Raw genomic sequence first — 16,788 nt, 5'->3', positions numbered from 1 at the left:
ACAGGGAGAGCTGTCGCTGCATACCCCTACAGATCGGTAGCTGGATCATGATTGTGTTTCCAGTCCTTGACAGTGACCCTCCAACCACCATTATACCCGGGGCAGCCCACCAGAGTAAAGGGACAACCTATCTTGTTGGACCGTTTAACGGCCCCAGTTAACCTTTTATCGCGTTTTCCACCGTACTGACATATTAGTGTCACTTTATTGACCACCTTTAACGAGTTGGTGTTCGACCGCCGTATGACTAGAACATAACCCAACTCATGTGCTGTTCTTTGAGCCCACTCCGTCAATTATTTGAAGGAAGCAAACACCTCCTCGGTTTTTAAGTCTCCAGCTTCGCAGTCAAATTCACCGTCTACATCAGGTGTCTCAAACTCATCATCCGATACTTCAAAACGTACATTTTCTGGGTCTTCCCAAATATCCTCCAAAGTGTTAATCTAAAACAATTCAAGTAAACAAGTCAATATCTAGTTCAGGAACTATCGATGGTATCCATAGTATATATATAGTTAGTACAATAACTTATATATTTAATTACACATAAGTATAATATCTATTCATATTATATATGTGTATATATATATACACACACATAAGATATATACCTGTTGTCGTCTCGTTTAAGAATGTAAACATTGGAAAATGAAAGATAAGATTCCCGTTCTTGAAAATCCACACTATTATGAACTTCACTTGTGCGCTAAAGCTGTCTTTTTGAGGAAAACTTGAGATAACCTTTTATGGCGCAGCATTTCTTCTATTGAATCGATTGGCTTGAATCTCTTTAGAGGTCAACTAGAAAAGAAGGGAAAGAGAAAACCGACGGAATTCTAGGATCCCTCCTCGGGGCATTGCGAGTTTATATAACGAAATTTTATCCCAATTATATGATCCGACGTAAAGATATTGTCAGTATCCATGTCAGAGTATTAGCGGCGATGTCGCCGCTAATACTCTAACATGGATACTGTTAGTACCTTTATGTCAGATCATATAATTAGGATAAAATAATGTCAGCATTAACGGTGAAGTCGTCGCTAATGCCTTAGTCGGGTACTGTTTTTCTGATCATGTTACCATGTGCCTTAATTAAACGAGATGAAAACTGTTATTATTGAAAAAACAATAGCTTATCTTTTGTCCATCTGACATATATTTTCCACTCAACATTCCTTTTATTTCTTGTTCCTGAATTCTCATATGCACACTCCACCGTCCCAACCACAAATTCCATACTCCTTGTGGGGTTATTAGTTGGTGCGATTTTTATACTTTAAAACCCACTTCAAAATAAAAAATACTTGTATATAATTATATATGAGCTTCTACAAATATTTTTCTCAGGAACGTTGTGAGCTTTCATACTAAAGGCTATCTTTATCTTTATATAAATATATATATATATGAGGATTTAGTTACGTTTTTCAATAACTAAACATGGTCATCATCATAGAGATAAAAGTAAAATGCTTTCTTAAACTAAATGATTATTTACCACAACAAAAGGCAACTAAAAAGTTTATTACATGGAATATAAGTTTTGAAGTTAACACCCACGATAACAATTTGCATATATAAATTCTTCTACATTTCCATTAAAGCATAAGAAACATATCATATCAATAAGTGACGGATTGATCTTTTACTTAGGGCAATCACAATGGCATGTTTATCCAAAGTCTCATAATGAAACATTGAAATGTTTAAAAACTATATATATTTTTTTCTTTTTTCTCTAGTGAGATATGGTTTTGATAACATGATGACATGAAAAAAGTTCATGTTAATACAAATCTATGGGACTTACGCCTTCAACTTAACGATGTATATTACAATTAGCAATATTTGAAAGTGATCCAATTAATAATTTATTTATGTAACATTTCTAGATACTTTGAATATCTAAATATGAATAATATATATGTGTATATATACACATATACTTAACGAAAACCCGCACGATACGAAAACAAGATGGTAGAGGCGGCGGTGTGGTAGTCATGTCGACAAGTGATCTCGGTGTCGACAAGTTGTAATGACATCGACGACGACAAGTAGCGTAGATTATTGATATAAAATGGGTTCCAGTAGTTATTTATAAGTTGAAACATATCTTATTGTCATTGCAAATTATTTAATAAAAGGTATTTTGGATAGAGTATGTTTGATATTAGGTTTGTTGATTGTATAAGGGAAATTAAGATAAAAGCTTTCGTCTTTTGCCGAACGAGGGGGAAAGATCATTTGTTTATATAGTATAGTATTATATAAATATATATATACTAGGAATTTTTTATCCGCATGATGTGAGACTGCTTTAAAAAGGTGCTCAATAAAGTGAGAAATGAATTAAACTTGCTTAAAAAAACATTTAATGAAACGCTTAATATATGAACAAATGAGTTAATGGAATGGATCAATAATGATGGTAAAAGAAAATATAGACGAACAATCTATTCAGGAACAATCTATTAATGATGGTAAAAAAAATGTATTGTTAAAAAACAAAAGAAAAAAGAGATTATATTAACCATTATCATAAAATTCAAAAAAATAAAAGAATTAAACCAAAAATTGTACATAATTTTCATAGTGATATGAATGAAAGAATTAAGATAACTCTTTTAGAAAGTTATGATATTATACAAAGCTCTAAACTCATATAAGATGAATATAATTTAGTGGTGATAAAAAAAACTTATAAACTTTAAATATTGCCACTAATGATTAATGCGATGAGAGTTTCAACTAACCAACGCCCTGAGCAAACTTTCATATAATCACCATAAAAAAAACGAAAGAAACCTCATAAATGTTGAATAAAAAGGATAATGAAATATCATTAGGTGTAGACGTGATTTTTTAAACTAAAGAGAATATATCATTTTATCTAATAAGAAGAACTTAGATTCTTACAATATGTATATTTATTTATTTATTTTAACATATATACGTTCATTTGTTTTCTAAATATATAGTTTATTTAAAAAAAAATGTGGAGTTGACACATAGAATAAAATCTTATGTGGCAAATTTTTAAATTAGTTTTAGATTGCAAGAGGGCTTTAAAATGTTTGGTTAATTATTGTTTTATAAGAGTTTTTTCTAAATATATAGTTTATTTAAAGAAAAATATGGAGTTGACACATAGGATAAAATCTTATGTGGCAATTTTTTAAATTAGTTTTAGATTGCAAGAGGGCTTTAAAATGTTTGGTTAACTATTGTTTTATAAGAGTTATATATATATATATTAAAAAGCTATTCTGTTATTGTAAAACAAATATTAAGGTAAATACATAGGACAAAATCTTAATCATTGGAACATGATAAAATTGATGCACAAAGATTTACGAAACACAAGTATATATATTGATGCACGATAGTTTTAATGATGCACAGTGTTTTTAAGTAAAAAAATTTATACTGTTTTATTTGCTTTACCTTATTTTAAACTGAACCTATATATATACACATATATATACATATATAGGGTAACACTCCGGTGAGAACAGTCTTATAATAAGAACGGTGAGAACACTTAAAAAACATCATTTTGATGCATTAAAAGTCCATAAAACTAACATAGTGCATAACTAATTATCATTATTTAAGTGTTTAACAACACTTTGATCCGTCAAAATCGAAAAAATCACGTTTTTTGGTGGATGCATCATTTTGAAGAATATGCATCCAAGATAGATGCATAAAACAAATGGCTATATGCTTTTTTTTCAAAACCTTATGTATAGCCATTTGCTTTCCTTAATTTTCTTTTTCAAAAAGCATGAGAATTCTTAAATTATGTGTTGCATCCTACGTTTTTAAAATTCGTTCACATGTAAAATATAATAATCAGTATGTTGTAGAATTTTTTTTTTTCAAAACTTTCACATAATTTTATGTGAACTTATGAATAATTTATTTACGTTCTTGTTTACATGCGAACAAATGGCCATACATAAGGTTTTAAAAAATAATAAACAATATATATTTTTAAATGTACCATTTTAGAGGTAAATGAATTTTAAAAGCATATGATTAGATATTTAATTTAGAAGTAGTAGTTTTTATGGTTTTTAGAGAAAGTTATTGAAATTGACATGGGAAACTATATATAATGTGAGTACTAACTAATGAAGGTATTACCACTCTCACATCCTAATAACTTGAGATATATATATATATATATATTTAATAAACTTAAGGGTAAAACTTATATTTTTCTTTACAAATACACTAACAAATCTGATGCTTTCCATTGGGTATATATTTGTCTTAATCTCACCATCCATCATGTAATGTGTTATCTATCATGTAATGTGTCAGTATTTTATCCGACATATTTTTAAGCATATATTAATTATGCTTATTAAGCTTCCTATGCCATGCTAAATAAACAATGATGATTTGAGAAATGGAGTGTCTGAAGATTTTAATATGCATTTGACAGGATAAAACTCATTTTTCTTTCTAAAATATGATAATGTTTTAAAGTTTATCTCCTAATAGAAACTTAATTAGTACGTAGTGTAATTGATGACGCCTAAACTTTCATTTATTCTTGGTTAATCTTTATATATAATTAAGAGAGGATATATTTTTTCTTATGTGGCACCCTCTTTTAGATAACAACTAGGATTTTTGCTTAATTGTCAAAATATTATAATTTTTGCTTATTTTTAGTTATTTTAAAATTTAACTTCGTATTTAATCAAAAATTAATATTAATATATTTTTTTAAATAAAATAAAACTCCATGTATTTTTATCTACTAACCATCATTATTATTATTATTATATTGTTATTATATAGTTATAGTTATATACGGAGTACTAATAATTACCGTATATGAGTATGATTTTTTTTAACTAAACTTATATATATCTCGATGCAAGTTTGAAAGTGTAAATTGAGAAAAATATTTAACCATGATCAATAATTTTTTGAAACCTTATAATTTTACAATTTACAATCGTAATCTAATAGCTTTTTATATTATCATAAAATATGAATGATAATGTAACCATTAATTATTTTTATTTATATTCTCGATGAGTCCCGTACAACGTGCGCATTTAATCTAGTGGTTTATATATAAAGATAATAACCAGGTAAAATAAGTAAATAACACGCCTTTTACCTAAAATTGTTCAAAAACAACACATATATACATAAATACATAGTAGAGCCTTTAAATTTTACGATTTATATTACATTTACTTTTATTATCTTCGAGCCTACTCTAGTACCCTGTAAAAGTGAATTGAAACCGTGAAATTTTTTAAGATTGCGGCACATTTATATTTATATATATACACACACACACACAAGGTTGGTGTCCGCACGTTGCGACGGTTAAACAGTGATGATAATACAAAACAGTATGGGGGAACTGATATGTGTGTATGTAGATAGGAAGGCGAGAAATAAATAACTGTGTGCGGTAGGGTGTTTGTCTGATTGTGTTTAAAGATATAAAATTAAAGGTAATGTGTGAATTAAGAATAATATGGAGATATTGAAAAAACTGCTTAAAATAATTATAATAGAGTTTCAATATCTATACTATATTATAAAAAAAATAGCCCCTTTTATTTATGGAAGTGTTGAAAATATGTAATATTTTCACTTAGCACCCTTTAAAATATTTCAACATACACTACCCCATAACATTAATGATTAATTTACACTACTAGTCCTTTATTCTTTAATATATTTTCATTAACCATTTACATTAATTAGCCATACCACTCGACGCCGTCTTCACCACCAACACTCGGCCCCCCACTACAACGACATTGTCACGACCACTGTCGCATTGCGCGAGTAACGTTAATGATTAAATTACACTGTCAGTCTTTTATCATTTAAAATATGTCCATTAACCTTTTACATCAATTATATACACAACTCACCGCCGCTCCACCACCAACAGTCATCCAACCATCACACTGTCGCCTCCACGACCACCGCCGCATAGCGCGGGTACCGTGCTAGTATTTTATAGGGTTTATAGATATATGGGATCATTTCGTATGGGCATGAACCGTATGTTGTCACTAGGGATGGCAATTGGGCAGGGATTGTCAGGGACCTCAATCCCCATCCCCATACCCGATTTTCACTTGTAATCCCCGTCGAGGAATTAAATTATATCCCCATACCCGTCTCCATCGGGTATCGTGGATCCCCGTCGGGTATCGGGGATATCTTTTTTGAATGAATATGAATTTATAATAGATTATATGTAGGAGAATGTGTATTTCGACATCTTATTTTTATGTATAAGCTAATATATATGTTAAGTAAATGATTAATAAAGTATAACACATGAAAAATATTAAACAAAAGCTTTAAACATAAAATTGATTCTAGATTATAGATAAGAACTTAAAGTGATTGTAATAAATATATATATATACTAGGTCTTTTACCCGCACAATGTGCGGTTATTTAAAAATGTTGTTTTAGTTATATGAATATTTATAATAACTTTTAACAACTATACATTATTTAGGCATGCAAATATAAATCTATATTATCGTTAAATGGAAATTTTTACATTTATTGAAATAGATAAATTCAAAATATAACTATTGTTATTTATGAAAATCTTTGCATTTATATAAAAACATACGTTATCAAATATTCATATTAACTATTACATATTATATTTCATGCAATACTAATGAACATAAAATGAAGTTAAAATGTAAATATAATGTAAAATTATAACGATCTTTTATTTTTTGTAAAGTGATATGTGACTTATTAGAATTTTATCACACTCTTTTAAAGAAAATAGTTTCATAAAACTTACTTCATCAAATAATAAAATTCGTAAAAGTTGAAAAGCTTTAATTAGATATAGTTAGAAACTAAATTCAAATTATAATTAGATTATAAAGAACAAACCTATGATTCAAATTACGTTAAATTCACCTAGCAATCGATAATAGTTTTATAAAACGTAAAATCACCACCACGAAAAGGATAAAAAACTATATTACAATGTGATATATATTGGTTATATTGGATAGTAAAATTAAGAAATAAATAATTTGAAAACCAAAAATTTTCCAATTTTAAAAATAGATTTTAAATTCATACGGTTTCTATTATGATATAGAATGTTATTTTTTACTTTTATTTTTGTAAGATTTTATTTTTATTTTATTTAATAGTTTTAGATAATATAATTTTGTAGAATTATATATTGTAAAAAAATATAGAGATACCACATAGGATAAAGAGCTATGTGGCAATTTTTAAAAATAGCTTTAAATTGTAGAAGGCTTTAAAACTCTAGGATAACTATTGTTTTAATATTTATATATATATATATATATAGTATTTTTGGGTTTGGGTATGAGAATCAGGGATTTTACGGTTTCCCATCCCCGTCTTCATTCCTATCGGGGATTAGATTTACATCCCCATACCCGTCCCCATCCCTGGTCAACTCGGAGATTCCCTGGTCAAATCGAGTACAAGTGTCGGGTTACCTATCAGATACGGGTATTTTTACCATCCCAGGCCGCACTGCAGAGATTTCCATGAGTCGGTCATCCTAGCTTTCTATATATCATCTAACAAAGACTCAAAACGGAATACTAGTGGTTAATGCGGTATGTTTGACACAAACATTTACATAAAATAATTGTTGGCCGGTTCATCAAATATTATTAAAAATTATAATGACTTTAAGCCACACTTCCACTTAGAGCTACCTAGGTGTATAAATAAAGTAAACATTTAGCTAGCCCTCCATATTTTCAGTGCAACACTCTTTGTTCAATAGGTCGATCAGCAACTTGTTGTTTGAGATTGTGCTAATTGTGGTCACTCCCACACCACCAACAGTCTTTGCCATCACGCTAACACTATATCTTTCAACTTCCCAAAAAACGTGGGTGCCTTCCCTCTTTAGTCATAAACCCTACGAAGTGTGTGATTTAGTCCATCATTTTCTTAGGTATTGATAAGATTTAGTACACCTTATATATAGAATTGAAGTAGTGTGATTCCTTTTGTCTACATTATATATATTTTTCACTTTTTGTGTCCTATATAACCGTAAACCAACTACTTGTTATAGCTATAGCTCATCATTATGGGACTATCTTTCTACACATTTGTGATCTTTTTCTTGAGTCTTATTGTTCATTTTAGTTCAATCAATTCTCGGTCACTTATCGACATTTCGTTAGCTCCTTCTCTTGCTCCCCAACCAGCTATTACACCCAATATTGTTCAATCCACTTCTACTATTTTTGATGTAAGGTCGTCTGGGGCTGTTGGGGATGGTGTTACCGATGATACACAAGCTTTCAAGTTGGCATGGGATTCCGCTTGCCAAAGTGACAAACCGGCAACGCTTCTTGTTCCAAAACATTATAGCTTCTTGATACAGTCTACTATTTTCACTGGAAGTTGTGGCAATGGGGTTGTGTTTCAGGTTACAAGTTGAAGATTTTTATGCATCTTTTTGTGCTATAATTGATACAAAAATTAATAAGTATGCATGATCAAGTTTCACTTCTGAGTAATCATAATCATAATTATATATATACCGAGGGGTGGGCAGGGTGAGCCATTGTTCCCTTTGAACTTTAATTAATTTTATCATGTATTTTTAAATTATTCTTATTCGTTTTTTGATTTTTCACATAAATTTTTAAGTTTTGCTCTTTCTTAAATTTTTTATTTCTACTGACGCCGATCATAATAATTAATTTTTTTTTTATATATAACTTTGATTTAAATTTATTTGTGAAGGTTGAAGGGACTATAATGGCACCCGATGGACCAAGTGTGTGGCCAAAAGGTATGAGCAAGAGACAATGGCTTGTGTTTTATAGGGTAAATGGCATGGTTTTACAAGGTGGTGGAGTTATTGATGGAAGGGGAGAGAAGTGGTGGGATCTTCCTTGCAAACCTCACAAGGTATTATTATATATTCTTTTTTGCACTTTAACCCATTCTAGCGTATAAAACTAATTATGAATTGAAACAATCTTCATATTCATCATGACATTATAATACTATTGTAATCATTTTTTTTTTCATTAGTTTATCATCATGTGTTATCACAAAATTTACGAGGATAATTTTTAATTTGAAAGAACATATATATTGTAGGACAGTTTTAATAGAATAACTGTTTCATATGATGTAAAAATTGCATGCAAATTTCTATAATCATGTTCAAGTATATTTAGTGCTTCATTTTTTTATTTGTATTTTTTTAAACAGCATATAGTGTATATATATAATATAATATTAAAAGGTGTAATATATATATATATATATGAAAGATATAATATAGGTTAAACTTAACATTTTTCAAAGCTGAATATTTTGTACAGTTATTTCAAGTTAGATTATTATGAAAGAGGCAAAATAATAGGCTCTTATTTTGATTTGTTGATAGATTTTTAATCATATTTACAACTTTTGATTAAGAATATGATAATTACTATATTTTTGGTAATTCAAAAATAGGGACCAAAGGGAACAACTTCGCCGGGTCCGTGTGACAGCCCCGTTGTAAGTTTTCGTACTTCATACGTACTCTAGCTACCTCTCATTTCATTTATACTTTTGCATATGTTATGGCATTTTACATATTCTTTAGTTTTGCTATTTTTGGTCGAACCAATAGATAAACTTAGACCCATAAGTTGACTAATTTGTTTGAGTGTGCAACTTTGATCAATACGTAAACTTATTGGCCATACGTGCGCCAACTTCTACACTATATATGTGTTTCTGACTTTCTAAATACTTTTATTTAAGTTTGACAATAAATATTTTTATTTATGTTATCAATGTAATATTTAATAAAAGTTATAAAAACGAAAATATCTTTAAAACCGAGCTAAAAGATTTTGCATCAAGTAATACATAATACACAAATATATTTATAAAGTTGGAAAAAAAAAAAACAAAACTGTCACTAAGCTGGGACAGAAGAAATCGAGAAATAATCACCGGACAACCAAATTAATTAGCTAGAAGAATTCAATATCCAATTCACAATTAAATTCTTGAAAATGCAGGCCATTAGGTTTTTCATGAGCACAAATGTAACAGTTCAAGGAATTAAAGTGAAGAACAGTCCACAATTCCATTTCAGGTTTGATGGGTGTAACGGCATACACATCGATTCACTGAATATCAAAGCTCCTTCTCTAAGTCCCAACACAGATGGAATCCATATCGAGAACACAAACGATGTGACGATATACAATTCACTCATATCCAACGGTAAAATCGAGTATTTCACATTCTATCATGTATCAAATGACAACAAAAAGCCTAAAGTTAAATAACATCATCGATAATTTGTTTAGTTAATATGTAGGTGATGATTGTGTCTCGATTGGGGCAGGAAGTTATAATGTGGACATAAAGAACATAACATGTGGTCCAAGCCATGGGATAAGGTAACTAAACATTCTCCACTTTTTGTGCCAAACCCACAAACATTATATAATTACTATTTAATTCGTAACTAGCTAGTTGGTCGATGATTCGTGCAAAATAGCTATTAAAAAAAGTATGTTCTTGTTTTATACCAAAAAAGTCCAGTCACACTGTATATGCTCGAGTGAATTATTTAGCTCATCATAAAATATAATATCTAAAAAGTAATATATTGATAAGGAAAATGTTAGATCCTCGTTAAACCAACGTACTAAATGAACTTCTAAAATTTGTACCGATATATGACTCTCTTTATTTTTAAATCGAATTCCAAAAAATTGATTTCTATCTTTTTTTTCTCAACATTTTTACTCTTACGATATATATTATTTATTTGGATATAAAATAATATTATAATATATAATGGAAAATGATTAATCAACGTAACTCATATGACAAAGGCTGTAAAGACGTGTTGCTCTACATTCAACATCACAGTAACCCCCGAAGCGATATTATTCTAGTTGTGGGACGAAATCTAACTCAATTGTTGAGTCAATTGTTGTCTCTGAATAACCATCCTGTCGGTAAAGAAGCTCAATTCTTTGTATAACATGACGGGGTGGGGTTGTGCACGAGCCAAGTGAAATACGTAGGTGCCCAAAAATACATTGTGCCACAATCAAATTTTTTTTTTTTTCATATAGGTTCTACGGGTAGAGAAAATAATACGAACCAAGCTAGTAAACAGAATAACAAAAAAAAAAGTAGCTTAATTCGATACTAGAAATATCCCAACACAAAAAGCAAGATGCTCATACTATACGCATTAGCACCACTAACTGCACGTAAAGATGATAATCATTAGAGAGGTGGCAGGCAAATATTAGCCATGATGAGGCGCCCATGATGGTTAGGTAGCCGTCTAAAACCAGTTGTATCTTTCCAATGAAAGACGAAATCAGTTGCTAGTTGGTTTTACCATATTAGTGTCAAACGTGATACGTTGAAAATTCCAAGTTTGCAAAATATGTAATTAATAACTAATGTAAATTATTTAAAAATAAATAGCAGAAAAATAAATAATAGAAAATAAATAAGTTTAATCATATATATTATTAATTAAACAGTTAATACATTACCGATTTAAAGAAGAAAGAAAAGATAAAATATTGTTAAGTTTTTAACACACTAAAAACTTAACAATTATACAATGATGTAAAATAAATACTAAGTGTAAATGTACGTGGAACACACCAACGAGAATGCGGCTAGGTCAAGTGATACCTTATATAGGGTAACAGAAGGCATCATATGACAACCCAATAGATGTTGACACATAAAAGGTTGTCAACCATCTATTGGTGTGTAAGCTTGACCTACAGGAATTTCTTTCTCCATCTTGTTTATTTCCAAAACGGGTATGAAAGAGAAACGCCTTAGTACCATTTTGGTACAAGGTCACACGTCTTTATTCTGCTTTATCAACACGTGTCATTGGTACCAGTCTTCTTATCTTCATTTTTCTGCCTATATTTGACTTACAAATCTTGGTGGTGAGTCATTTAACTTATCCTTAACTCGAAAATAATAGGTAGATGGTCATTGAGGGGTCGCTGTTAAAGTTAAGTGCTGAGTCTCCTCAGCGAATCGATGATTCAACATGCGTCCCTGCAAACAACACCTTATCATTTCTTTATCACTTCATTCATCATTTGTTATATATATTAATATAAAAATACCTCATCTAAAACCAACAAGTTGGTTGGTTAAGCGACGCCCTACTAAAACTGACGAGACACCAACGACGCTGTGCCATTGGTGTCATTTTTTCTTTTCTTTTTCTTTTTGTTTTTTACACAGATGATCAACGAGCACAACTTTAAGTTAAACCATTCATAATCTAATGATTTGAAAGTACTACATACTTCCAAATATAATTACTATATATGTTATTCCCTCATCTTTTGCAGCATCGGCAGTCTCGGAAGCCGTAATACACGAGCATGCGTATCAAATATAAGCGTCGCAGATTCAGTGATCAAGCATTCAGATAACGGTGTCCGAATCAAGACATGGCAAGGCGGATTTGGTTCGGTGTCAAAAGTTAAGTTCATGAACATCCATATGGACACTGTTAGGAACCCCATCATGATTGACCAATACTATTGCCAAACCAAAGGAATGTGCCCAAACCAGACATCAGCGGTTCGTATATTTGACATAACATACCAAAAGATTACTGGAACTTATGATTTTAGAAGCCCGGCAGTGCATTTAGGGTGCAGTGATAGCGTACCGTGTACTAATTTGACATTCTCTGAAGTGGAATTGGTGCCTTCACAAGGCCAAAACATATTGAGTCCATATTGTTGGAATGCATATGGAAATCTACAAACTCTTACTATTCCACCAGTTTTCTGCTTATTGGATGGTAACCCTGTATCTTTGATTGATGCTAATACTGATGATCAGTGTTGAAGATTATCAAATTAGGTGGTCAAATTAATCTCTTAGAATAATTATATTATTAAGTCTTGAGTTTGAATCTCATATTTGGGTGATGTGTAACCGGATAGAAAAGGTCCATCCCTTTGATGTTGTAAAACTCAGAGAAATATATATAATTGAATCTTTATGCATAAATGTAGATCTTCTAATCTTGTGTCCAAATGAATACTTCAATTAATTTCATGGAAGAAAACATATATCTGTTAGCTTATCTCTATAAACAAAAAACTAAAGTAAAATACAATTAATTAGTTTTTTAACAGCAATTTGTACGTATCAAGCTAGACTGTACGTACGTAGTCTGGGTTTTTGTTAACAATATAATCCATCTTCCCGTGAAAAAGATGGAGGGACATACACTTTAACATGCTAACAGCTCGAAACCAAAGAAAACATATATGAACATAATACGGAGAAAGAGGACACCCCTTCTAGAAAGGATCGGACAAAGGGCAAAACACAACGAACCACACATTTCCTCTCCCTCCTATTTCTTCTTCTCTCCTTTCTTTTATATTTTTTTAATTTTAAAGGGTAGGTGTAGTCCATAAGGCTAATAGTGGATCACTCCATCATTAATCACCTCGTATAACTTATTACCTAGTATAACTTATTACCTATATGATTTATTACTATATACTAGCTACCTTACTAATACCAGTTATAGTAAAACTCGTACCATATCAAATAAGGGGGAAAAAAAAATTTTAAAAAGGTTTTATTTAAAAACGAAGAAATTTAAAATTATATGTTTTTAAGTTTATTCATATATTAAAAAAAAAAAATTCAGGAGTTTGTAAATTAATTATTTTTTCCAAAACTCCAAAATAAGTTTTTTTTTCACACATGTGGATAAAATTATTCGCATGTATAATTCGTATATATTTAAACTATCAAGTTATATGTGTACCCTTAATAAATCTCCAATATAGAAAGAGTTTTTAAAAATTATCAAATTTGCCTTTAATGATTGAATTTACACTCTAAACTTTTATTTTAATAACTAACAGTTTAAGCCTTTATCTTTTAAAATATTCCACTATCACCTTTACATTAACATACACCACTTGACATTGCCACGGCGCCACCACCAATAATACCGTCAACGACACCACCAGACTGTCGTCTCCGCTACCGCCGCTACATTGCGCGGGTACGATATGATGTGTGAAATCGAGTAATAAAATTTACAAACACGAATTACGAAAAGACTGACTACAACACACTAACAGTCAGTGAACCTGATCGCATGCAGTATAGTAAATTCGGTAAATCCGAAGTCGATCACAAGGACTTTGTAAGTAATTGTTAAAAGAAAGTAATTCAGAAAGAAGGGGGTTTTTCGGTCGAGTTGCCACGTTGCAAATAGTTAGTAAATTTGTTAGTAATCCTTTAGGATTAATCAAAAGAGAGCTTTTGTTTAAAACAATAAGTTTAAAAGGTCATCCATCTTGAATTCGCTCAACAACATGCTCAGATACACATAAATGAAGTTCAAATCCAAATTAAGTTGATTAAAAAACCAAGACTCAAATAAATCACCAACCCCGTACCCGTCAAGTTATTGACATCATTTGACTCTCTTGCTTAAACTAGTTTCGTTATAAAGACTGGTACCCCAAGACATCTTTTATAACTTCCCTAATCAAACAATTGTTTTGGTTATTAAAATAACATTTATACCTATCGATTATACCCAACCGTTAACACATTTCCCCCTACTATCATAGAATGATTTGTTAGAAATATTATTTCTAGTAGTAGATTTGTATTTCATCATACTTTATACTTGTTTGTAATTTTCATTAGTATGGAAGAGGGTCTAGTGTAAATTGTATAGAAGTATATAAAGTTCCCTCCACAGGTTAGTATTGAAACTTTTACACATTTTCAAGCAATCCAATCTTTCAATATACACACTCTCTCTCTCTCTCGGCATTTTCACACACATACACACACACAACCTCCATTAACACACACTAAAACACGTACTTAAGCTCAAATATTATCATTACATTTGGTATCAGAGCAAAATCAGTCAATCTGAACGATCCAGAATCAAAATTAAAGCTGAATTTGTTCTTAATTTTGATGTTTTTGAGTTGTTCATATATATATATTCATTTGTCGAGAATACTGTGTAATCGATTACAGCATAATCAATGTGTTTCTCTTCGAAATTTGTTCACCGATTGTCTAGGATTTTGATTATAATAACTCTGTATCAAAATTAGAGTTCAATTCCATCAGAAAATACGATTTCATCTAAGCTCGGCAAAAGCATAGATCAGTGGGTTTGAATTCTGGTTGATTTTCGATATTAATTTGTTTTTAGGATTTGTTCGCACTTGTATTCTGAACAATTTGGTACAAATTTGGAGCTTTGATTCTCAAAATTGAAGAAGAAAATGGAGATTTTCAGTGAACTTGGCATTTAAGTGTTGCTGTGACAACCGTCATCTAAGCGCATTTTCCGAAGTACTTTTCCGGGTGTTTTGATTCGTTTTGTTTAAATATGTCAAGAGACTTTATCGATGGATAAAGTGGATTTCTGTTTCATTCGGGCTTTATGAGCACCTAGACTTTAGAAAAACTGTGCGTGGACTCGAGAACAGGAGGAATGCTAGTTGCCTGATGGAAATGCTAAATTAAGTAAAATACTTGAAATTAAATCAATCAAAGATTTAATAAACAAATATAGACATATTTATATCGTTGGAAAGCTATTGAAAAACTAGATACAAATATGTCAACAAAATAAATTTACGGGTCATGAGTCTTCCTAAATTGTTGGGTCAAACTAATTTAAAGGAAAGTCAAAGGCTAGTCAATTAAGGAAAAAAGAGGAACAAAACACTTACTAACCCTAACCCTAACCCTAACCCCTCTCATTTCTCACTCACACTTCTCCCTTTCCTCCCTCTTTCTCTCTATGACCGCGCCCCCCTCCCTTTTCTCTCTAAAAATCCGGCCAGCCACCCTACAACCACCACTAAACCGCCGAAAATCATCATCAATCTCCATCTTTTCTTGATTTTCTTATAGTTTTTGGTAAGATTTGTTTAGATTTAAAGTGTAAATGGTTGTTCTTCATCAAAAGTCACGAATTTCTTGCATTTTATATATATATATATATATTTCGATTATGTTTATATATAAACAATTAGATCCGAAAATTTCACATATTTTTATATATAAATCGGATGTGAGTATGTATATATGTACTTAGATCTCAAATCCTCACATATATAGGTATATAAAACGGTTTTTGGTATAAATATATGTGTTTAAACCCGAAATACTTGAAATCCATGAAACTTGAACCGAAGTCTTTTAGGTCTATGAATTGTTGAGCCGAAAATCAATGAATCCGAAAACATTATATCTGAAATCATCAAATCTGAGAATATTGGACCGAGATCTCTTAGATCCGAAAAGTTATACTCCGAAATCTTCAAGATCCGAAAGTTTAAACCCTAAATCTTGTTATATCTGAAATGTTTTGATCTGAAAAGCTTCATATTGTTGGTATGGTTCTTGTTCATGTTGTTATACACCGAAAGATTTATAGATCCATGAATATTATGAGATTTTCGAGTTGTTCTTGGCTACATCTAGTTAGATCCGAGTTGTTTTAGTGGTTTTTGGTCTTGAAATCGGTAATGGTTTATAAATCTACCCGGAATCTTGATTTTCGTTCGGTCAAACTACCGGTCAATGACGGTCAAACATTGGTCAAAAGACATATTCATGTAAATTTTGAGTCAAATTTAGATTAGGATATTAATGGTCAAAATTAGTTTTTTTGATTTATTTGTACTTTTGGGTCAAAATTGA

At 30.6% G+C, this 16,788-nt stretch overlaps 1 protein-coding gene across 1 annotated transcript; it reads left to right on the top strand.

Moving 5' to 3' along the window:
* The first annotated feature begins 8,125 nt into the window (after positions 1–8,125).
* On the top strand, positions 8,126–12,932 carry LOC122600719 (polygalacturonase At1g48100-like). Its single transcript, XM_043773471.1, has 6 exons — positions 8,126–8,470; positions 8,791–8,958; positions 9,517–9,561; positions 10,074–10,281; positions 10,379–10,460; positions 12,414–12,932. Exons 1-6 carry the CDS (start codon positions 8,126–8,128, stop codon positions 12,919–12,921), a joined length of 1,356 nt encoding a protein of 451 aa, XP_043629406.1. The 3' UTR covers positions 12,922–12,932.
* The last annotated feature ends 3,856 nt before the right edge of the window (positions 12,933–16,788 follow it).

Source organism: Erigeron canadensis, chromosome 5 (assembly GCF_010389155.1).
Source record: "Erigeron canadensis isolate Cc75 chromosome 5, C_canadensis_v1, whole genome shotgun sequence".
In the NCBI taxonomy this organism is placed as follows: domain Eukaryota; kingdom Viridiplantae; phylum Streptophyta; class Magnoliopsida; order Asterales; family Asteraceae; genus Erigeron; species Erigeron canadensis.
The sequence above is the reverse complement of the archived record's forward strand: the minus strand, read 5'-3'. Positions and strand labels throughout refer to the sequence as shown.